The 19,155-nt window shown below is 35.6% G+C and overlaps 1 protein-coding gene across 2 annotated transcripts in view; it reads left to right on the forward strand.

Annotated features, from left to right (window-relative positions):
* The window catches only part of WDSUB1 (WD repeat, sterile alpha motif and U-box domain containing 1), a 67,182-nt gene that overhangs the window by 16,309 nt on the left and 31,718 nt on the right, over positions 1-19,155 (forward strand). For both annotated transcript variants that reach the window (XM_010859003.1, XM_010859004.1), the window contains exons 6-9: positions 10,478-10,511; positions 11,786-11,826; positions 11,907-12,013; positions 12,968-13,144. In XM_010859003.1, the coding sequence (XP_010857305.1) occupies positions 10,478-10,511; positions 11,786-11,826; positions 11,907-12,013; positions 12,968-13,144 (359 nt within the window). The remainder of the gene's footprint in view (positions 1-10,477; positions 10,512-11,785; positions 11,827-11,906; positions 12,014-12,967; positions 13,145-19,155) is intronic.

The raw sequence follows: 19,155 nt of genomic DNA on the forward strand, positions 1-19,155 counted from the left end.
TCTTTTATGGTATTGAGTCTCCAACCCATGAATGTGGCATATTTTTTCACTTGTCTTTTGACTTCCCTTGATAATATCTCTCAGTAGAAGATAGTTTATTTGTCACCCTCTGTAGAGACCCTGATGCTGGGAAGGATTGGGGGCAGGAGGAGAAGGGGACAACAGAGGATGAGATGGCTGGATGGCATTACCGACTCGATGCACATGAGTTTGGGTGAACTCCGGGAGTTGGTGATGGACAGGGAGGCCTGGTGTGCAGTGATTCATGGGGTTGCAAAGAGTCAGACATGACTGAGCGACTGAACTGAGAGATCTTCCTCATCTTTTGTTAGATTTATTCCAGGCTCTTTTTTGTTGCTATTATAAAAGATGTGGCTAATATAGGGAAATATATATGGAAAGACAATTGAGTTTTCTGTGAAGATTCTAATTTTGAATTTTTTGTATCTAAAATCATACCCTGTGTTAATGATGTTTTTGTCTCTTCCTTTTTGATTCTTGCCTTCCCTTGTGGCTCAGCTGGTAAAGAATCCACCTGCAATGCAGGAGACCTGGGTTTGATCCCTGGGTTGGGAAGATCCCCTAGAGAAGGGAAAGGCTACTCACATCAGTTTTCTGGCCTAGAGAATTCCATGGACTGCATAGTGACTGAACGACTGACTTCACTTCACTTTGCTGAACTGGCTAACACTGCCAGGATAATGAAAACAGTGATATAGCAAACCTTGTCTGACGTATTTTGCAGAGGGAAAGCTTTCATTAAGTGTGATCACTGTAGGTTTTAGGAGATAAGCTTTATTAGCTCTTCTGTTTCTTCTAGTTTGTAAGATTTTTTTTTCATTAATAGGTATTATAGTTCATCAAATGATTTTTCATGCATCTTTTGAGATCATATGATTTTTCTTCTTTATCCTATTAGTGTCATAAATTATGCTGATTTTTATAAATCTGGTTTATACATGTTAAACCAGTCTTGCTTTGTTGGGATAAATACAACTTAGGACATACTGTTTTTTTGTATTGCTATAGAGAAGTCAGTTTTATTCTAACTAACTGTAGCTTTTTGGAGGTAATTCATATTTTTTTCACTGGCTGCTCACACATTTTATCTTGTAGTTTTCTGCACATTTACTTTGTATCTAGATATGGGTTTCTTTTTGCTTAGTTTGCTTAGAATTTAATGAACTTCTTAAACTCGTAGACTATCACTTTGGGGAGAAATTCTTATTCATTATCTCTTCCAATATTGCCTCTGTCCTTTTCTCTCCAATTCTGGCACTCTAAATGCACAAAATACCTTCTCACTGTAAACTTGTCTCTTGTTCTCTTTTCTGTATTTTTTTATTCTTTTGCTTGAGCTTTGTTCTGAATGGTTTCATCTTTACTTATTCACTCCTTAGTTTTATCTAATGTGCTATTAAAGTGGTCCATTGAAGAATTGTTGATTTTTGGTTATTTTTTGATTCTAGAATTTTTATTTGGTTATTTTTCAGGTATGCCATGTCAGTTATGATTTCTAGGTCTCTGTTGAAAATTTTGTCTTGGCTTTTATTTTTCAAAGCTTTAATTTGTGAAGCTATTGGTTTAGTACACAGCAGCATTATTCCGATCTTTCCAATGTGATCACATAGGCCGTAGCAGTCAAACCCTCATTCATGTCTCTTTGCAGCAGTTTTGGCTCCAGCCAAGATATTTAAGCTTCTAACCTGTACTTGAAGTGTTCTGGACCAAGCCTGATAGTTCTTTCCTCCATATGTTCCAATCCTTGACAAATAATCAGCCACCTAATTAGATACATTGCCATTATTTTAATGTGAAAAACTCATGAAAATATTAATAGTTCATCATCAAAAAGTATTTTTAAAAATTCTCCTTTAGCCTAGGATTGAAATTACTGCAAAGTTGAATTTCCTCTTACTGTTTTTGGAAGATACATTTTGCATTCTTTCTTAAGAAGTTAATAACAAATTGGTTATGTATGAAATTCAAGTGTTTACGGCTTTCTTATATGCCCAGTTCTCTGCCACTTGCAATAGAGCATATAAAAGGAACTATAAGACAGTGTTTGTGCCCTTGAAGTTGTTTTACTTCTCTGTTCTGATTTTTGATGTTCATAGTGATAAACACTGCAAGATCTTAATGTGCCCTTACCCTCTGAATTACAGAAGTGTCAAGTGATGCTCAATAATGTTTCTGTGTTAAGTTCACTTTATAGCATTCCTGTTTTTTATTAACTTGTGTACATACATGAATCTTTAAAAAATTTGTTTTTAGTTTTTGGCTGTGCTTCATTGCTGCATGTAGAGAAGGCAATGGCAGCCCACTCCAGTATTCTTGCTTGGAGAATCCCAAGGACAGAGGAGCCTGGTGGGCTGCTGTCTATGGGGTCGCAGAGTCGGACACGACTGAAGTGACGCAGCAGCAGCAGCAGCAGCATTGCTGCGTGTAGGTTTTGTCTAATTTTGGCAAGCGGGGGCTACTGTCTGGTTAGAGTGCACGGGGCTTCTCATAGCAGTGGCTTCTCTTGTCTCAGATCACAGGCCCTAGGATGTGAGGGCTTCGGTAGTTGCAGCACACAGGCTTAGTTGCTCCACAGCATGTGGGAGCTTTCTGATCCAGGGATCAAACCAGTGTCCCCTGCTTTGCAAGGTGGATTCTTAACCACTGGACCACCAGCGAAGCCCTGTATATGTGAATTTTAATTAACCCATTATATCAACTAGAATAATGTACCTTTCCCAAGTCATTCTGGATAAGTGGAGTTTTACATTATTAACTGCTTTTGGAATGTGGTGCTGTTCTAGGCCACATTCAAATATTCTTCTGGATGTTTTTATTTTTAGTTTATTTGGATAAATATATAAGCAGGCGAATGGGTTGGAAATGTAAATTAGTGAAGTATAAACATTTAATTTTTAGAATTGAGAGATGCTTAAATCATACTTGATTAATGGATAGATAACCAGTTAGCTGGTCAATGATAGATTCCATTTGTGACTAAAAGTCATTGGTAAGATAGAATGGATACATATGATAAAGAGGGAGTCAGTGGGAAAAAGCCATTAGGATAAAAATACATGTGAGTATAAGTAACTAGACAAGAAAAAAATAAATGAACAGAATAGGATTGTAGGACAGAAAGTGTTGTACAGTGTAGGACAGAAAGGAAGTTGTATAGGGTATAGATTTGGGCTGACCATGTAAAAAGCAGTTTAGAATTTGTATATACAGATATTATATCTGTATATTCTCCAGGCCAGAATACTGGTGTGGGTAGCCTTTCCCTTCTCCAGGGGATCTTCCCAATCCAGGGATTGAACCCAGGTCTCCCACATTGCAGGTGGATTCTTTACCAGCTCAGTCACCAGGGAAGAGATGATAGAGGATATCATTACAATTTTCATGTCGTAGATTTAGGAGAACTATTGAAACTTTTAAAGCATGTCTAACACATTTCTTGGCTGTGGAAAATGGGTGAAGTAAAGACATTGAATCATCGTTTAGGACAGTAGTTCTCATTGCTTTTTGGTCCTAGGATTCCTTGACCCTCTTAAGTTATTGAGGACTCCTCCAAAGAGCTTTTGCTCAACATGTAAGGGTTACGTATATTGCTATTTACAGAAAATAAAGCTAAGGAGATTCTAAAACATTTTTAATTTATTTAAAAACAATAATAATAAACTCATTGCATATTAACAGATCATTTTCCTTAGGAGAAATAAAACCAAACATAGAAAAGTGGCATTCTTTTACATTTACGAATATCTCTTTGATATTGGATTAGTGGAAAGTACATAGATTCTCATATCTGTTTCACACATTTCATTAGCTCTCAGGGCTCTGATAGAATCATATGTCATCCAGCAAAATGTGTAGGAACTTTTTCTCTCCATCTTCCTCCACATCTCTCCTCTGTTCATTTTCCTCTAGTCCCTTAGCAGAATTTGTATTTTGTTTCCTGCTTGCTTCTCTTGATCCAGCCAGATAAAATTAATATTTTATGAATTAGATTCTATTCCAGCAGGAAGAGTCTGTCTTTGTAATCCAAATGGAGGCTGCCTCTTTCCAAAAATTCTCTGTTCTAGTAGTTAGAATTCTTTGGAAATCAGTTTGAGAATGGCCATCATTGTTAAAAGTTGAGTTCAAAAAGAACACCCTTTTTTCTTCTTGAGTGGAAAACTAATAAGAGAAATACTGAGTAGACACACTAGATAAGAGGACTGTAGAACTGCAGTCAACTTGCTTACCTGCTCTTGGGTGGAATGTACCACTTCATACTTTGCCTGCAAGGGCAGATCAGAAAAAAGGAAAATCCAGGAGAGGCTGAGCCACATGGCCCAGTGTCTTCCCCAGACTTTACAGTCACATGTCATTCCTTTTCTGCTAAGCAAAGAAGGGAGAATACAGACCAGAAATCTTATTCCTGAAAGAGTGGGAAGTAAATGTTCCCCTCTTCTCAACAAAATGCTTATTTATGTTTTTTTCTTTTATAAATGTAGAGAACAGAGTTTTATTGTCATAAATTAGTAGTAGCTTAACAACCACCCTCTCTCACTCAGCAGTGACTATTGTGAGAAGGCTTAAGGTCACCTTTCCAAAACTCAAATTGTCATTTATTTCTCTGTACTCTCTACAACATTGTTAACAAAACTGTTGAACAAGTTAGTTAGCTGGACAGAGCCCACATTAGTTTATCATGAGGGTTATCAGATATTACATGACTTGAAAAACAGATGTCTTATGAAAACTGTAGTGAAATCTGAATAACCATGCCATCTATTTTTTATAAGTTTTTAGGCTAAAACTGTCAAGGTGTGTACTCAGTATGGATCAGTTTTAATTTTAATACATTCATAGGAGATGTTCTAGGAAGTGTAAAATCCAGAAACATGGTACTGAGTTTTAATCCCAGCCCTGCCATGTACTAGCAGTACAACCTTGAACAAGTGTAGTTCCATATCTTCTCTCAGCTTCATTTTTCTAAATTATAAAATGGGGGAAATCAGAATACTTTCCTCATAAGATTGTTATGAAGCTTAACTAAGAAAATGCAGGCAAAGCATTTATTATATTTGGGGCACAATAATTGCTCAGTCTAGGTATATTAAATATATGTCCCAATGATATTATTGTTCAGTCTCTAAGTCATGTATGACTCTTTGTGACCCCAGGGAATGCAGCTCACCAGGCTTCCCTGTCCTTCACTATCTCCTGGAGCTTGCTCAAATTCATGTCCATTGTGTCAATGATGCCATCCAGCCATCTCATCCTCTGTTGCCCCCTTCTCCTCCTGCCCTTAATTTTTCCCAGCATCAGGGACTTATCCAGCAAGTCGGCTCTTCACATCAGGTGGCCACAGTGTTGGAGCTTCAGCTTCGATATCAGTCCTTCCAATGAATATTCAAGGTTGATTTCCTTTAGGGTAGACTGGTTTGATCTCCTTGCTGTCTAAGGGACTCTCAACAGTCTTCTCCAGCATCACAGTTTGAAAGCATCAATTCTTTGGTGCTCAGCCTTCTTTATTGTCCAACTGTTAAATCTGTACCTGACTACTGGGAAAACCATAGCTTTGACTGTACAGAACTTTGTTGGCAAAGTGATGTGTCTGTTTTTTTAATATGCTGTTCAGTTTGTCATAACTTTACTTCCAAGGAGCAAGCATATTTAATTTCATGGCTGCAGTCACCATTTGCAGTGACATTGGAGCCCAAGAAAATAAAATCTGTCACTGTTTCCATTTGTTACTCCAGCTATTTTCCATGGAATGATGGGACTGGATGCCATGACCTTAGTTTTTTGAACATTGAGTTTTAAGCCAACTTTTTCACTCTTTCACTTTCATCAAGAGGCTGTTTAGTTTCTCTTTGCTTTTTGCCATTAGAGTGGTATCATTTGCATATCTGAGGTTGTTGATATTTCTCCCTGCAATCTTGATTCCAGCATGTGATTCATCCAGGCCGGCATTTTGCATGATGCACTTTGCATATAAGTTAAATAGGCAGGGTGACAATGTACATCCTTGATATATTCTTTTCCCAATTATTTTTATGTATTATTTTTTGTAATCCAGAGCATTGGACATGTGTATAACATGTAACATTAGTTTATCCCCTGATTTTCTGACTTCCGCTTTTTCTGGGTTAAGTTTTAGCTGTTGATCTATATTGAGGAGCATTATGAAACAGCTGTTTGAAACTTACCATGTGATTATGTTTCATGGAATCATCTCTATAAAGACCTTAGGGGAAATAATTCCTATAGACGTCAGTCTAAACAACTGACGTCCCTTTCCAAAGCATTGGGTTTGTGTTTCTATCTTAAACTGTATAACAGATGGTGTTTCCTTTTTTGAATTGCTATTGAAGAAACTCAGAAACAGATTTGCAGCCCTTTAATAGCAAAGTGGACTCTTATGTTGTGACATCTATTTTGAATACTAATCTTTTTTAAAATATATATATTTTATTGAAGTATAGTTGGCTTACAATGTTTCAGGTTCACAGCAAGGTTGATTCAGTTATACAAAACACATATTATTTTTGAAATTATTTTCCATCATAGATTACTACAAGATATTGACTATAATTCCCTATGCTATACAGTAAATTTTTGTTGCATATCTATTTTTAATTAGAAATCTACCATTCTATTTACACTAAGACAAATGGAATCAAAATGTCATAATATTTTGTTAGGCAAAAATTCATAACTTTTCTAAAATATTTATATTATACATATTTATATATATATGTATACAAAAGCTTTTCTACTACACTTGCTGAAGGCTTGAGAAAGAACATGAAAAAAAGAGATGGAGAAATTGAGAACATAAGCTAAATGAAATGAGAGCACTGAATATGAAATAGAAAAAGTGAAACAAGCTAGATAAAAGTAAAAGATTCTCATACAGTCTGGTTGCTTTTAAACATGACTGCTCATTAGAAACACCTGAAGCTTTGGAGAAAAGCAATACCTGAGCATTTGTATTTTTTAAAAAATTTCAAGATAATTCTAGTATTATCTTGATTTTAAAAAGTGATTACAGGTTTTTCTATTAGATCCTAGCTTTGGTGAGATAGAGGTCTATTATTTTTCTGTTGACCAATCATGATACAGTGGTATTAAGTGAGTAATAGTTACATAATCACAATAGTAAAAGATATTTGTCAGTTTTCACAAATCAATAGCCAGATAAAAGTTAAAAGTACAGTTGCAAGCCATAATGGGAACATGATTAACCTAACTGTATAAAATAATTACATACAATTCAAGGGGTCAGTGGTAAGTGTACATATATGCACATGTTTTCATCCACCCAGCTAGTCTGTGTTTTTTGGTGCATTTAATCCATTTACATTTTAGATAATTATTGATATGTATGATCCTGTTACCATTTTCTTAACTGTTTTGGGTTTACTTTCTGTGGGTCTTTTCCTTCTCTTGTGTTTCCTATCTAGAAACAGTCCTTTATCATTTGTTGTAAAGCTGATTTGGTGGTCCTGAATTCTCTTAACTTTTGCTTGTCTGGAAAGCTTTTGATTTCTCCATCAAAGCTGAAGGAGAGTCTTGCTGGGTAGAGTATTCTTGGTTATAGGTTCTTCCCTCTCATCACTTTAAATATATCATGCCATTCCTTTCTGGTTTGTAGAGTTCCTGTTGAGAAATCAGCTAATAGCTTGATGGGAGCTCCCTTGTATGTTGTCATTTTTTCCCTTGTTGCTGTTAATATTTTCTCTCTTTAATTTTTGTCACTTTTATTACTATGTATCTCGGTGTGTTCCTCCTTGGGCTTATCCTTCCTGGGACTCTCTGTCCTTCCTGGACTTGGTTGACTACTTCCTTTCCCATGTTCAGGAAGTTTTCAGCTGTTACCTCTTCAAATAATTCCTCATGTCCTTTCTTTCTCTCTTCTCCTTCTGGGACCCCTATAGTTCAAATGTTGGTGCATTTTAGTGTTGTCCCAGAGGTCTCTTAGGCTGTCTTCATTTCTATGTTCTGTGACAGTGACTTCCACCATTATGTCCTCTAGATTATTTATCCTTTCTTCTGTCTCAGTTATTTGCTGTTGATTCCTTTTAGTGATTCATATCTGTTTGTTTGTTCTTTAGTTTCTCTTTTCTCTGAGCAGAGTTGAAGTTTTAGAGTGCCATAAAATGGGAAAGGAGTAACAAAAGACTTGGCAACTAATGCACCCTTCATAAGGGAGAAAGTGGGGTCAGGGTGACAGGGCAGATTGTGGTGGAAGGTGAGTCCTGAAAGAGTTCTGTGTAGCAAAGGCAGGATATGTATAGACTGGGGCACCAGATATTTAAAGCATTTATTTGATATTGGTGCAGGTTCTATTCAGGGAATAGTTCGAGGTTTTATATTTAATAATTTCAAGGTATTTTATGTCTTTATAGTGGTTATAATTATTTTCTTTGTCTTTGAAACCCAAATCTCAAAAACTGAAAACTATTTTTCTATAATAGTAATCTCCTTCCCTCCAAATCTAATCAGTTATCAAATTTCATTACACCTCTTTTGAATAGGAGGTGAGTTTAAAATGCTTTTAGTCTCTAAGGGTCTGCAGGTCTCTGCCCATAATCTCTATTCTTGTTCAGATTCTGTAGACTCAAAGAGTTGTTCATGCTTGGCCTTTTGCTTCTCAGATTCATTTTTATTCCTCATCAGCAAGTGAACCTGTTTCATTTTTATCGTGTCTATCTATCTGTTGCCTACAGGATCGTTTACTGATCATCTAGCTTCTCAAGTGATATACATCATTGGGATGAGTTAGTTTTAATTGCACTAGTGGTAATCTCAGAGGATAGAATTTCCTTTCTGTTTAAGGATGGTAAGAAGTAATAAAGTTTTCCTTAAGAATTTTAGATATTCCAGTGATAATACCTTATACCATGAAGAATTTAGGACTACATAGAATGTCTGAGGAGAAGGCAATGGCACCCCACTCCAGTACTCTTGCCTGGAAAATCCCATGGATGGAGGAGCCTGGTGGGCTGCAGTCCATGGGGTCGCTAAGAGTCCCACACGACTGAGCGACTTCTCTTTCACTTCTCACTTTCATGCATTGGAGAAGGAAATGGCAACCCACTCCAGTGTTCTTGCTTGGAGAATCCCAGGGACGGGGGACCCTGGTGGGCTGCCATCTATGGGGTCACACAGAGTCGGACACAACTAAAGTGACTTAGCAACAACAACAACAAGAGTGTCTGTGGGGCTTCCCGGGTGATGCTAGTGGTAAAGAACCTACCTGCCAGTGCAGGAAATGTAAGAGACACAGGTTTGATCCCTGGCTTGGGAAGATCCCGTGGAGAAGGAAATGGCAACCCACTACAGTATTCTTGCTGGAGAAGCCCATGAAAAGAGGAGACTGGCAAGCTACGGTCCATCGCGTCTCAGAGTTGGATGCTACTAAAGTGTCTTAGCTCATACGCACACAAGAGTGTCTATAAATCATGTCTGGCTATGCGTATTAGCTGCTAATATTTTCAGTGTTTTTTGGCTGTTTTTGATTTAGCATTTAATGCTCTAATTCTGTTTTTTACCATCCAGAATGCATCTATATGCTTCTCACTTGTGTTTCAACTTGTGTTTCAATTATGTTTGAACAAAGCCTTAATTTCTATTTTGAACTTATGACAAAGATTCTATTGTCAAAATCCATTACCAATGCTATAGAGACTACTAAATAAGGAATTTTCAAAGAAATATTAAGCCTTATAATAGGTGTGACTCCTGTGGTCAGACTATAATCAGCTACTTTTAATAATAATAAAAGTGCTGTTACAGAGAGCAGTAACACTTGTTATGTTTTCTCACTTTGCAACATATGGAGGCATAACAACTGTATCCAAAGGGGGGAAAATACCACATACAAACACATTTATCTGTTGTTTTGATTATGTAATTTGTTACAGTATTGTATTTTTTTTGTATGATAATTTTTTTCACCACTAGAATAATCCCAGATAGTTGTTTTAATTTTTATAACATTGAAAGAAATCATGTAGGGACTAAATAAAGTTTAGAATTACAGTTTTAAAAAATGAGTCACATACGTATTGACTAGGAATTAAAGCACAGCCATATCAATAATAAAGAACAATGCTATCCAGAATAAAAATCAAGTAGCAACTGATAGGTTTCCCTTGTAGTGGTTTTTCCCTTTGAGTTATTTACGTCCCATGAAATTGTGTCTTATTTATTCATTATAAATGCTTACTCTGTTTAGGGCTATATAGTATAAATAACATGTGCTGGTGTTTAATAAAGTTTATAACTTTCTGACAAATTTGGTATATGGTATATAGTTTTTTAAAATAAGTTTATACAATGAAAAATAGACTGTATTCTGAATGTGTGCATATCAAAATTCCAGCCTTAAAAAGTTATTAAAATGATTTACATATACAAATACTGTACTTCATTTTTGTAGAACTTTTCACCCATGATCCTTTTTTTTTTTCTCTTAAAGATCAGTGGATAAGTCAGTTATAGTGTATGATACTGTAAGTACTTCACATCTTGTGTGATCTTTGTAAATTACATTTGCTTGTTAGGCTGCTGAATTTCAAGTTGAGTTAGGCAGGATAAGGAAAATGTGTATATATTTTTTTTTGTTTAGGGTGCCTTAAAAGATAATATGTACGTTTCAGAAATGCTAAAATAGTTATGTAAGTAAGGTATTGGTTCTGGGTCAAGCCCTGAAATATTTCAATAATGGTTTTAAGATAGATATTTTCTGATAAAAGAAAATACCAATTTAAAGAGCACCAGTATCCAAAAAATCACTTTAAATCAATTATTCTTAAACTCTTACACCAGGATTTCATAACAACAAAGGATTATTTACTGGAGGGTAAGACTATACTTCTAGGTATCATTTCTAATAGTTTGTTACTGTATATTGGAGGGTTTTGGTAGGGCATAGCTGAAAGCTGAAAGTGACCCACTGCTTTAGAGTTGCAGCTGGATTTAGAGCCTAGTATAAGGAAGAGTAGGTTATAATGGATTTGGAGAAATGGGACTTTTTGTTAGATGCATGTTACTAAAGACCGGGTGGAAGAAAATGAATGTTTAATATACTGTGAAAATATTCTCTGAGAGAAATCAATGTTACGTGGACCCTTACAGTGGTTGAATTTAGGTTGTGGCTATGCCAGCAAATGAAATAGAGATGTGAATCATCAAAGTGAGTGTGTGGCAAGTAAGGAAGCTAATAAGCTAGTCCTGCTCATGGAAGTTCCAATCACTGAGAGTTCTGGCAGGAAATGGGAAAGAGTACTCAAATGTGAAATAGATTCTTACTGTTTCTCAGGAAGCTTTCATGAAAAGTTTCACAGAAACAGCTAAAACATTAAATTTCCTCCATAAAATATTTATATAAATACATCTAGATACTGGATTGTCAGCTAAGTGCACTCAGAATTGAAGTGATTAATTTCTACTCACTGGTCTGCAGTGGGTACAAGTCAAATGCCGTAACAAAAATACAAATTATTTCATGGTTACTGTTAGTTAAGACAAATCAGCCAGGACTATATTAACCTAAAAATTTTAGCAGACAGCACTAGTAATAATTGAGAAAGAATAAAATAAGTACTTGATGATATTAGTTATAAATGCTATTATCTATTCATTGGATAAGTTTCAGCTTATATTAATGACTCAATATTATTGGAATACATAGAATATATAAACCATTCAGGTCAAGCAAGACTTTGTTAGTAACTTGATTCTTGCCTGAGTAAATATAAAGCTGTTTGTTCTGTTATTTTTTCAGAATACTGAGAATATACTTCACACACTGACTCAGCACACCAGGTCTGAACTTAATCTTGATTTGTATTAATGTAATTAAAAAATTGGTCTAAGGATATTTAATAGTTGTTTTTATTAACTAGGTATGTCACAACTTGTGCCTTTGCACCCAATATCCTTTTACTTGCTACTGGTTCAATGGACAAAACAGTGAACATCTGGCAGTTTGACACGGAAACACTTTGCCGAGGTTAGTAAGGATATCATGTTAACAACATCACCACCATTCACCATTAAAATCAGAAACTCAGTAATTTTTTGACAAATTATTCATGTTGCTTTTTTCAATATAAAGCATATATCCAAAGTTAATATAAGTTGAAAGTAATTTTAGAGAACCCAGTGTTAAAGTTAACCCAGTCGTCTATGTTAAAACTATTGGTAAATGCTTTTGGGTGCACACTCGGTTACATCATACCTCCCATAGTTTTGTAAGCTCTTTATTTACACTCTGTACTGATTTTTCAGATATTAATAAATATAGCCTAGGACAAAGTAGAAATGATTGTTTTATCCCAGTGGTTTCATTTTTAGTTTGATTAAGCAGCATTGACACAATTTCGAAGTTTTATTTTTATCACTGTCAAAATTAGCTAACTAGTGGTGCTGATATGCAGATGACAGATAAAATATAATACTTCTGCCAATGCCAGTTTTATATCATGATGAACTTTTTCTGGAGTGAAAAAAGCTCCAAAAGAGTAGCATTTAATTAAATAATGCTTTAATTATATGTAGTGTTTGACTTAAAAAAATTTTTTTTAAAGATGTTAAAGTAGAAAACACAGATTTAAGAACATTTTGTTTACTTTTTAGTACAAAGTGAGAATCCTTATGTTGGGCTTCCCAGGTGGTGCTGGGGTAAAGAACCCACCTGCCAGTGCAGGAGACTTAAAGAGATGTGGGTTCAATCCCTGGGTCTGGAAGGTCCCCTGGAGGAGGGCATGGCAACCTACTCCAGTATTCTTGCCCAGAGAGTCCCTTGGACAAGAGGAGTCTGGAGGGCTACGGTCCATAGGGTCACAAAGAATTGGACATAACTGAAGCCATTTAGTACACATGCAGGAGAATCTTTTTAAAGGATATACTTTTGCTTATTATTTCACTTATCTTTTTGTTTATGAGTATTCTTTTGTTTTTTAAGCAAAGATCCCAGATCAACCAAAGCAATTTACTGAAAATTGGTCAGAGGATGATGTCTCAAACTGGCTTTGTGCCGAAGGTTTAGAAGATCTCGTTGATATTTTCAAAATGAATAACATTGATGGAAGAGAATTATTGAATCTTACAAAAGAAAGTCTAGCTGATGATTTGAAAATAGGTAAGACTAGTGAAAGAAAGTCTTAAAAACAACTTTTAATAATTTACTATGAGATTGGTTTTAATTGCATTAATGGTTTCCTCTTAGTATTCTTATTCTAGCACATTAGTTATTCTGGATGCTTTTGTATAAAGGAGTATGTTTTTAGTAGATTATAGAAAAGAGATGTTACATACTATTTTTTAGGTAATTAAAGCCACCATGTAACTAATTTTTAAAACATGTTTTTTAAGTTGCAATATAATGCACCCTTTTACAAGTATACAGTAGTGTAATAAGTGACTCTTAGTATACTATTCACCGATTTGTACAGCCATCACAACTGTCTAATTCCAGAACAATTTTACCACTTCAGAAAGAAACCCCATGCCCATTAGCAGTCATTCCTATTTCCTTTCTCTCTAGCTCCCAGCAACAACTAATCTACTTTTTGTCTTCTAAGGATTTGCCTGTTCTTGACATTTCATATAATGTCAAGGTCTTCTGTGCCTGGCCTCTTTGCTTAGCATGCTCTCAAAGATTCATAAATGTTGTCGTATATATTAGTACTTCATTTTTATAGCTGGATATTTCATTATATGAGTTATCACCTTTTACTCATCCATTCATCAGTTGATTGAATTTAGATTGTTCTCATTTTTAAGGTTTTTTAAATTATGCTACTTTGAACATTCATGTACAAGTTTTATGTGGGCATCTATTTTCCGTTTTCTTGGATGTTACTGATTTATATCCACAGAACTTAACCAGAAGAAGACGTAGTCTTTTGTAATTGGGGGCTGGGAGTGAGTGTTATTAAATTTCTTTGCTTAGAAAGAAAAGACCCTTACCAGCTAAACCCTTGGTGTGTGTAACGGGCAATATTTGACTATATATGCTTTAACTCTGAAAAAGCATCTGACTCTTAAGATGACAAATTAAATACGCCATCAGCTCCTGTACTCTGTTGCCTATTCCTCCCCTAGTCCTGGAAATGTTGTGTATTTGAGAATTGATGTAGTCTAGATACAAATAGCATCAAAAATATAAAACTTGTTCAAGTGGAATTGGTGGGTCTTATGGTAGCTCTATGCTTGCATTTGAAGAACTGTCAAGATTGTTTTCTAAAGCAACTGGGCTTTTTTTTTTTTTTAAGTAATCTCTTTCTTTAAAAAAATATTTATTTTTGGCTGTATAGGTCTTTATTGGCTGCACACAGTCTTTCCTAGTTGCACTGAGCAGGGATTACTCTTTAGTTGCAGTGCACGCGCTTCTCATCGCAGTGGCTTCTCCTGTTGCAGAGGATGGGCTCTCGGGTACTCAGGCTTCAGTAGTTGTGGCACATGGGCTTAGTTGCCTTGTGGCATGTGGGGTATTCCCAGACCAGCAATGAAGCCGTGTCCCCTGCATTGGTAGGCAGATTCTTAACTACCGGACCACCAAGGAAGCCCCTCACTGTGGTTTTGATGGGCGTTTTTCTGATGTCTAGTGATGTTGCACAGTTTTCCATGTGCCTGTTACCCATTTATATATCAGATTGGAGATTATTGTCATGTTTTCAGATCTTCTTAATTTGTTTCAAAAGTGCTTTGTAATTTTCAGTGTACAAGTCATTTTTTTAAACTGTGTAATTCAGTGCTTTTTCATATAGTCATAGAATTGTATAAATTGTATACCCACTATATAATTTCAGAACATTTTTGTCTTCCCCAAAGAACCCCATTCATTTCTCATTCTAGCCTTTTGGCAACCACTAATCTATCTCTTGTAGAAATAAGATTTATCTATTTTGGACATTTTTTTGTAAGTGAAACTAAACGACATGTGGCCTTTTGTATCTGGTTTCTTTTATTTAACCTCAGGGTTTTTGTATGTACAAGTACTTCATTCCTTTTTATGGCTGAATAATATCCCATTGTATGGCTGAAACACATTTTGTTTGTTCATGCATCAATTGATGGACATTTGGGTTGTTTCTACTTTTTGGCTATTATCAATAATGTTGCTATGAATATGTATGTATGAGTTTTTGTATATCTTTTTATTTGTCTTGGGTATATGATTAAAAGAATTTTTTTTTACTGTTCACTATTTTGAGGAACTGCCAGACTGTTTTCCAAAGCAGCTGTACTATTTTACATTCCCACAGGCAATGTATGAGGTTTCCAATTTCTTCACCTCTTTGTCAACACTGTTTTCTAGCTATCTTCTTGATTATAGGTGTTCGATAGATGTGAAGTGGTGTTTCATTGTGGTTTTGATTTGCATTTACCTAATGATATGGAGCATAGTTTCAAGTGCTTATTGGTTATATATCTTCTTTGAACTTTCCCCCTTTAAAATTGGTTTCTCTGTTGTTGAATTGTAAGAGTTGTTCATGTGTTTTGAATACTACATCCTTATCAAAAACAGTTTGAAGTCTTAGTGTTGTGCTCTAATAGTGTCCCTCGATATTATTATCAGTATGCCATAGTAAAATCTTAAAATTAATAAGCATAGGAAATAGGATGTCCGTAGGGAATTTATTGTTAATGAAGAGTCAAATAACAAAAAAGTGTTGTTATAGAAAACCATTTTAAAGTATAGGTGTATACGTTCATTACACAGTAATCACAGTATGTGTACCTATTTAAATGTCTTGGAAGTTTTTTAAAAAGTTAACAGAATGATGACTTTGTGAAAATACTTAGAATCAGATGGTTTTGTACTCAGACCATACTGTGAAAGTTGTTTTTGTATCTCTAGTAACTTATTTCCTTTATAATTTGTAATTTACTCTTTCTTCCTGAAAGTTCTGGTGAATTTTGAATCTTATCATTCCTTTCTCAACAGTAAAATTTAACAATACGTTATCACAGAGAAGCACATGACAATATAAAATAATAATTTTAGATTTCAACAAAGAATGTTGCAAAAAATAAGAGCATAGTAAAAACAATTAATAGGAATAGAATTCTGTTCTGTGATAGCCGGATAAATAAAGTATAAGAAACTCTTACAGGATTCAGTCAGTGGCCTGAAATAATTTTTGAAAAGGTGAGTCTTGGACTTAGTAGTGATGATAATTTTGAATTTCAGTTAATTAAGTTTTGTAACTATCAGGCTCAAGCTAAAATTGAAATGTAATTTAATTTCTGTGGTCTAAAAGCTGAGGAAGACCATTATTGTAAATGGAAACAAGTGTTGCATACTCTCTAGTAAGTAAGGAATTGGCTTTGCATTTCTGTTTAAGATTTGGAAAGTTAGTGAATTAAAGAAATTGCAGAATAAATTAGTAAGTAAATAGATTAAATTTTTTCTGCATCATTCTAAAGTACTTTAGTTTTTGCAAAATTAGAAAGGATTAAGGGGCTAACAATCTTCTACAAGTGCTACTTTAAGCTACAGTGAATTTCTGTTAGTCTTGAGCTTTAAGAAAAAAGCAGACTCATCCTCAAAACAGTTAATTGGAGTAATAGAGAATCAAAATTGAGTCTAGAAAAAAGTGATTTAAGAGGCCAATTGAGTATGCAATAATGAATTTTACTCTTGTAATGCATAACTATTTTACTTGCATTTACTTTTGTGGTACAACTGTTAAAGCAGTTCCTACTTGAATGTGAATAAATATGAATTTGTTCAACATTCATCGTACAAAGATGGAGAAGGAAATGACAACCCACTCCAGTATTCTTGCCTAGAGAATCCTGTGGACAGAGGAGCCTGGTGGGCTGCTGTCCATAGGGTCGCACAGAGTCGGAGACGACTGAAGTGACTTAGCAGTAGCAGCATCATACAAAGAAAGTTAATTTTGCAGAAAGTGTATTGATTGGGGTGTTAGGAAACAAAGTGATATTATCTTTTATGTCTGACACTTAAAAAATTTTTTTAAGGAGTCAAGCAGTCTTGTCACACGGAGAAGGCAATGGCACCCCACTCCAGTACTCTTGCCTAGAAAATTCCATGGATGGAGGAGCCTGGTGGGCTGCAATCCATGGGGTCGCTAAGAGTAGGACACGACTGAGCGACTTCACTTTCACTTTTCACTTTCATGCATTGGAGAAGGAAATGGCAACCCACTCCAATGTTCTTGCCTGGAGAATCCCAGGGACGGGGGAGCCTGGTGGGCTGCCGTCTATGGGGTCGCACAGAGTCGGACACAACTGAAGTGACGTAGCATAGTCTGTCACATCTTTTTTCAGTGAACCTTTTGTAAATGTACAGTAAAGGAACTTTCTGTAGATTTGAGTATCTGTTGGAATATGTCGCTTTTATCCTAGAGTAATAGTTCTTTTCTGGGATTGTGTTAATAAAAATAGAGACAGTTTTAGGTAGAAAATAACTCCTTATATGTATTACTACATTTGCATCAAGAATGTCCAGAAAGGGATTACTGATATAAGAGATCCTTGATACTAAGATAGATATGTCTTAAGACATTTGTGAATCCATGAATTTGTGAACTCTACTAAAGCCTTTAATATTGCAACCAAAAAGCATAAAGTATGAAAGATGAAGAGCAAGAAAGTCTGAGACAATACTAGGCAAGCAGTAAGTCCATTGACTAGCCACATGACTTTCACTGCAGTGTGGCCTCTGTTTATACCTTGGCCTCCAGGATATTGTAAATTGCGACCCATCTTGGAGTGTGGAATTGCTGTGGATGATATAATGGTAAAAGCATGAAATGACAGATGACAAGGAACTGTTGTATATTGTGTCAGTTCTTACCCTTATATTCAACTAATTATCAATTATAGATTCTTAATTGGGAATGACGTTTTTCCAAGAGGTCCCCCTTCCTTTTGCTCTTGTCTTTCCAAGAAACCATGAAATCACGTGAGACATTTTTATCATTTTTTATTTAAAAATTATAATATCAAATTATTTTGTCAAATGCTTTTTAAGACCTTATGCACCAACTGTCTTAACGCCCTCAGATTTTGGAAGTTTCACGTTTCAATTCCTGGTAATACTTCCTCATGTAGATTTTCTCTCGGTGCCTAACTGCGTATACTGTTAAGTAATAAAACTTACCATTTTTTTCTGTATATACAACTTATGTGACATTGACCTTTTAAATGTGTGGGCCTGTGTACTCACAGGCTTTTGGAGTGGACATACCCTTCCAGGTCAGCAACTGCTCTTAAATTGACCTCCCCACTTTGCAGTGAGTACTTGTGGGGCATTTTGAAGTCTCTTTTTTTCAGGCCTATCAATGTCCTGTTGCTTCCCCACTGATATCAATTACAGATCTTACGGATGTTGGTGGATTATCTTCTCCCACTTATTAATATGTTGTGGGGCTCATGAAGATACTTTGCTACCTTGTTTTGTTGTAAAGGCCCGTGGAATTTGATTTTGCTATCTAGTCACGTTGCTTTTCATGAAGGGATTCAGAGAAATATAAAAATTACATCGCTCCTATCATCTTTTCCAAATCCTTTAAAAAAATCCTTGTGTTCATTTTTATGTCTTGTTTTCTCTTGATCACTCTAGTCAGAATTTGTTTAATAAAATTTATTTTTAAATAATGAAGAATGCAATGTTTTTTCTCCAAGAGACCAGATGTTGATCCTCTTCTGTCTCAGGGCAGTACGGAGGTGACTCTGTGACCAGCCTCATGGGCTGTGATGGTTGGTTAGCTCCAGGCAGTAGCACTTTCCTGTTACTCTGCCTCCAGCTAGTGATGACGTTGCTGCTTTGGCGATGATATTTACAGGACAAAGTTGGGGGGAAAGATGGCTACAAGTAGAAAGGTGTTTCTTCCATTTGTGTATACAAATCTCTGCTTTAAACTATGTCCCATCCTTTACTCTGGAACTCAGTTACTTCTGTTTTCTTGAGGGTTTTTAGAATTTTGTATCTTTAATGATTGTCTCTTGGCACCATCAATTCAATTATGCAGCATTTCCAGCATTGGGAAGGGGTGGAGAAGGGGGACAGAGTTTGATGGCCTATTTAATTTGTCATCTACTAAGAACCAGATGCCTTTTCAGAGTTATAGCAAATATAGTGAAATATCGCCCATTAACTCACACTGAGGGTTTGCT

This window comes from Bison bison, unplaced genomic scaffold (assembly GCF_000754665.1).
Source record: "Bison bison bison isolate TAMUID 2011002044 unplaced genomic scaffold, Bison_UMD1.0 scf7180017864452, whole genome shotgun sequence".
Lineage (NCBI taxonomy): Eukaryota > Metazoa > Chordata > Mammalia > Artiodactyla > Bovidae > Bison > Bison bison.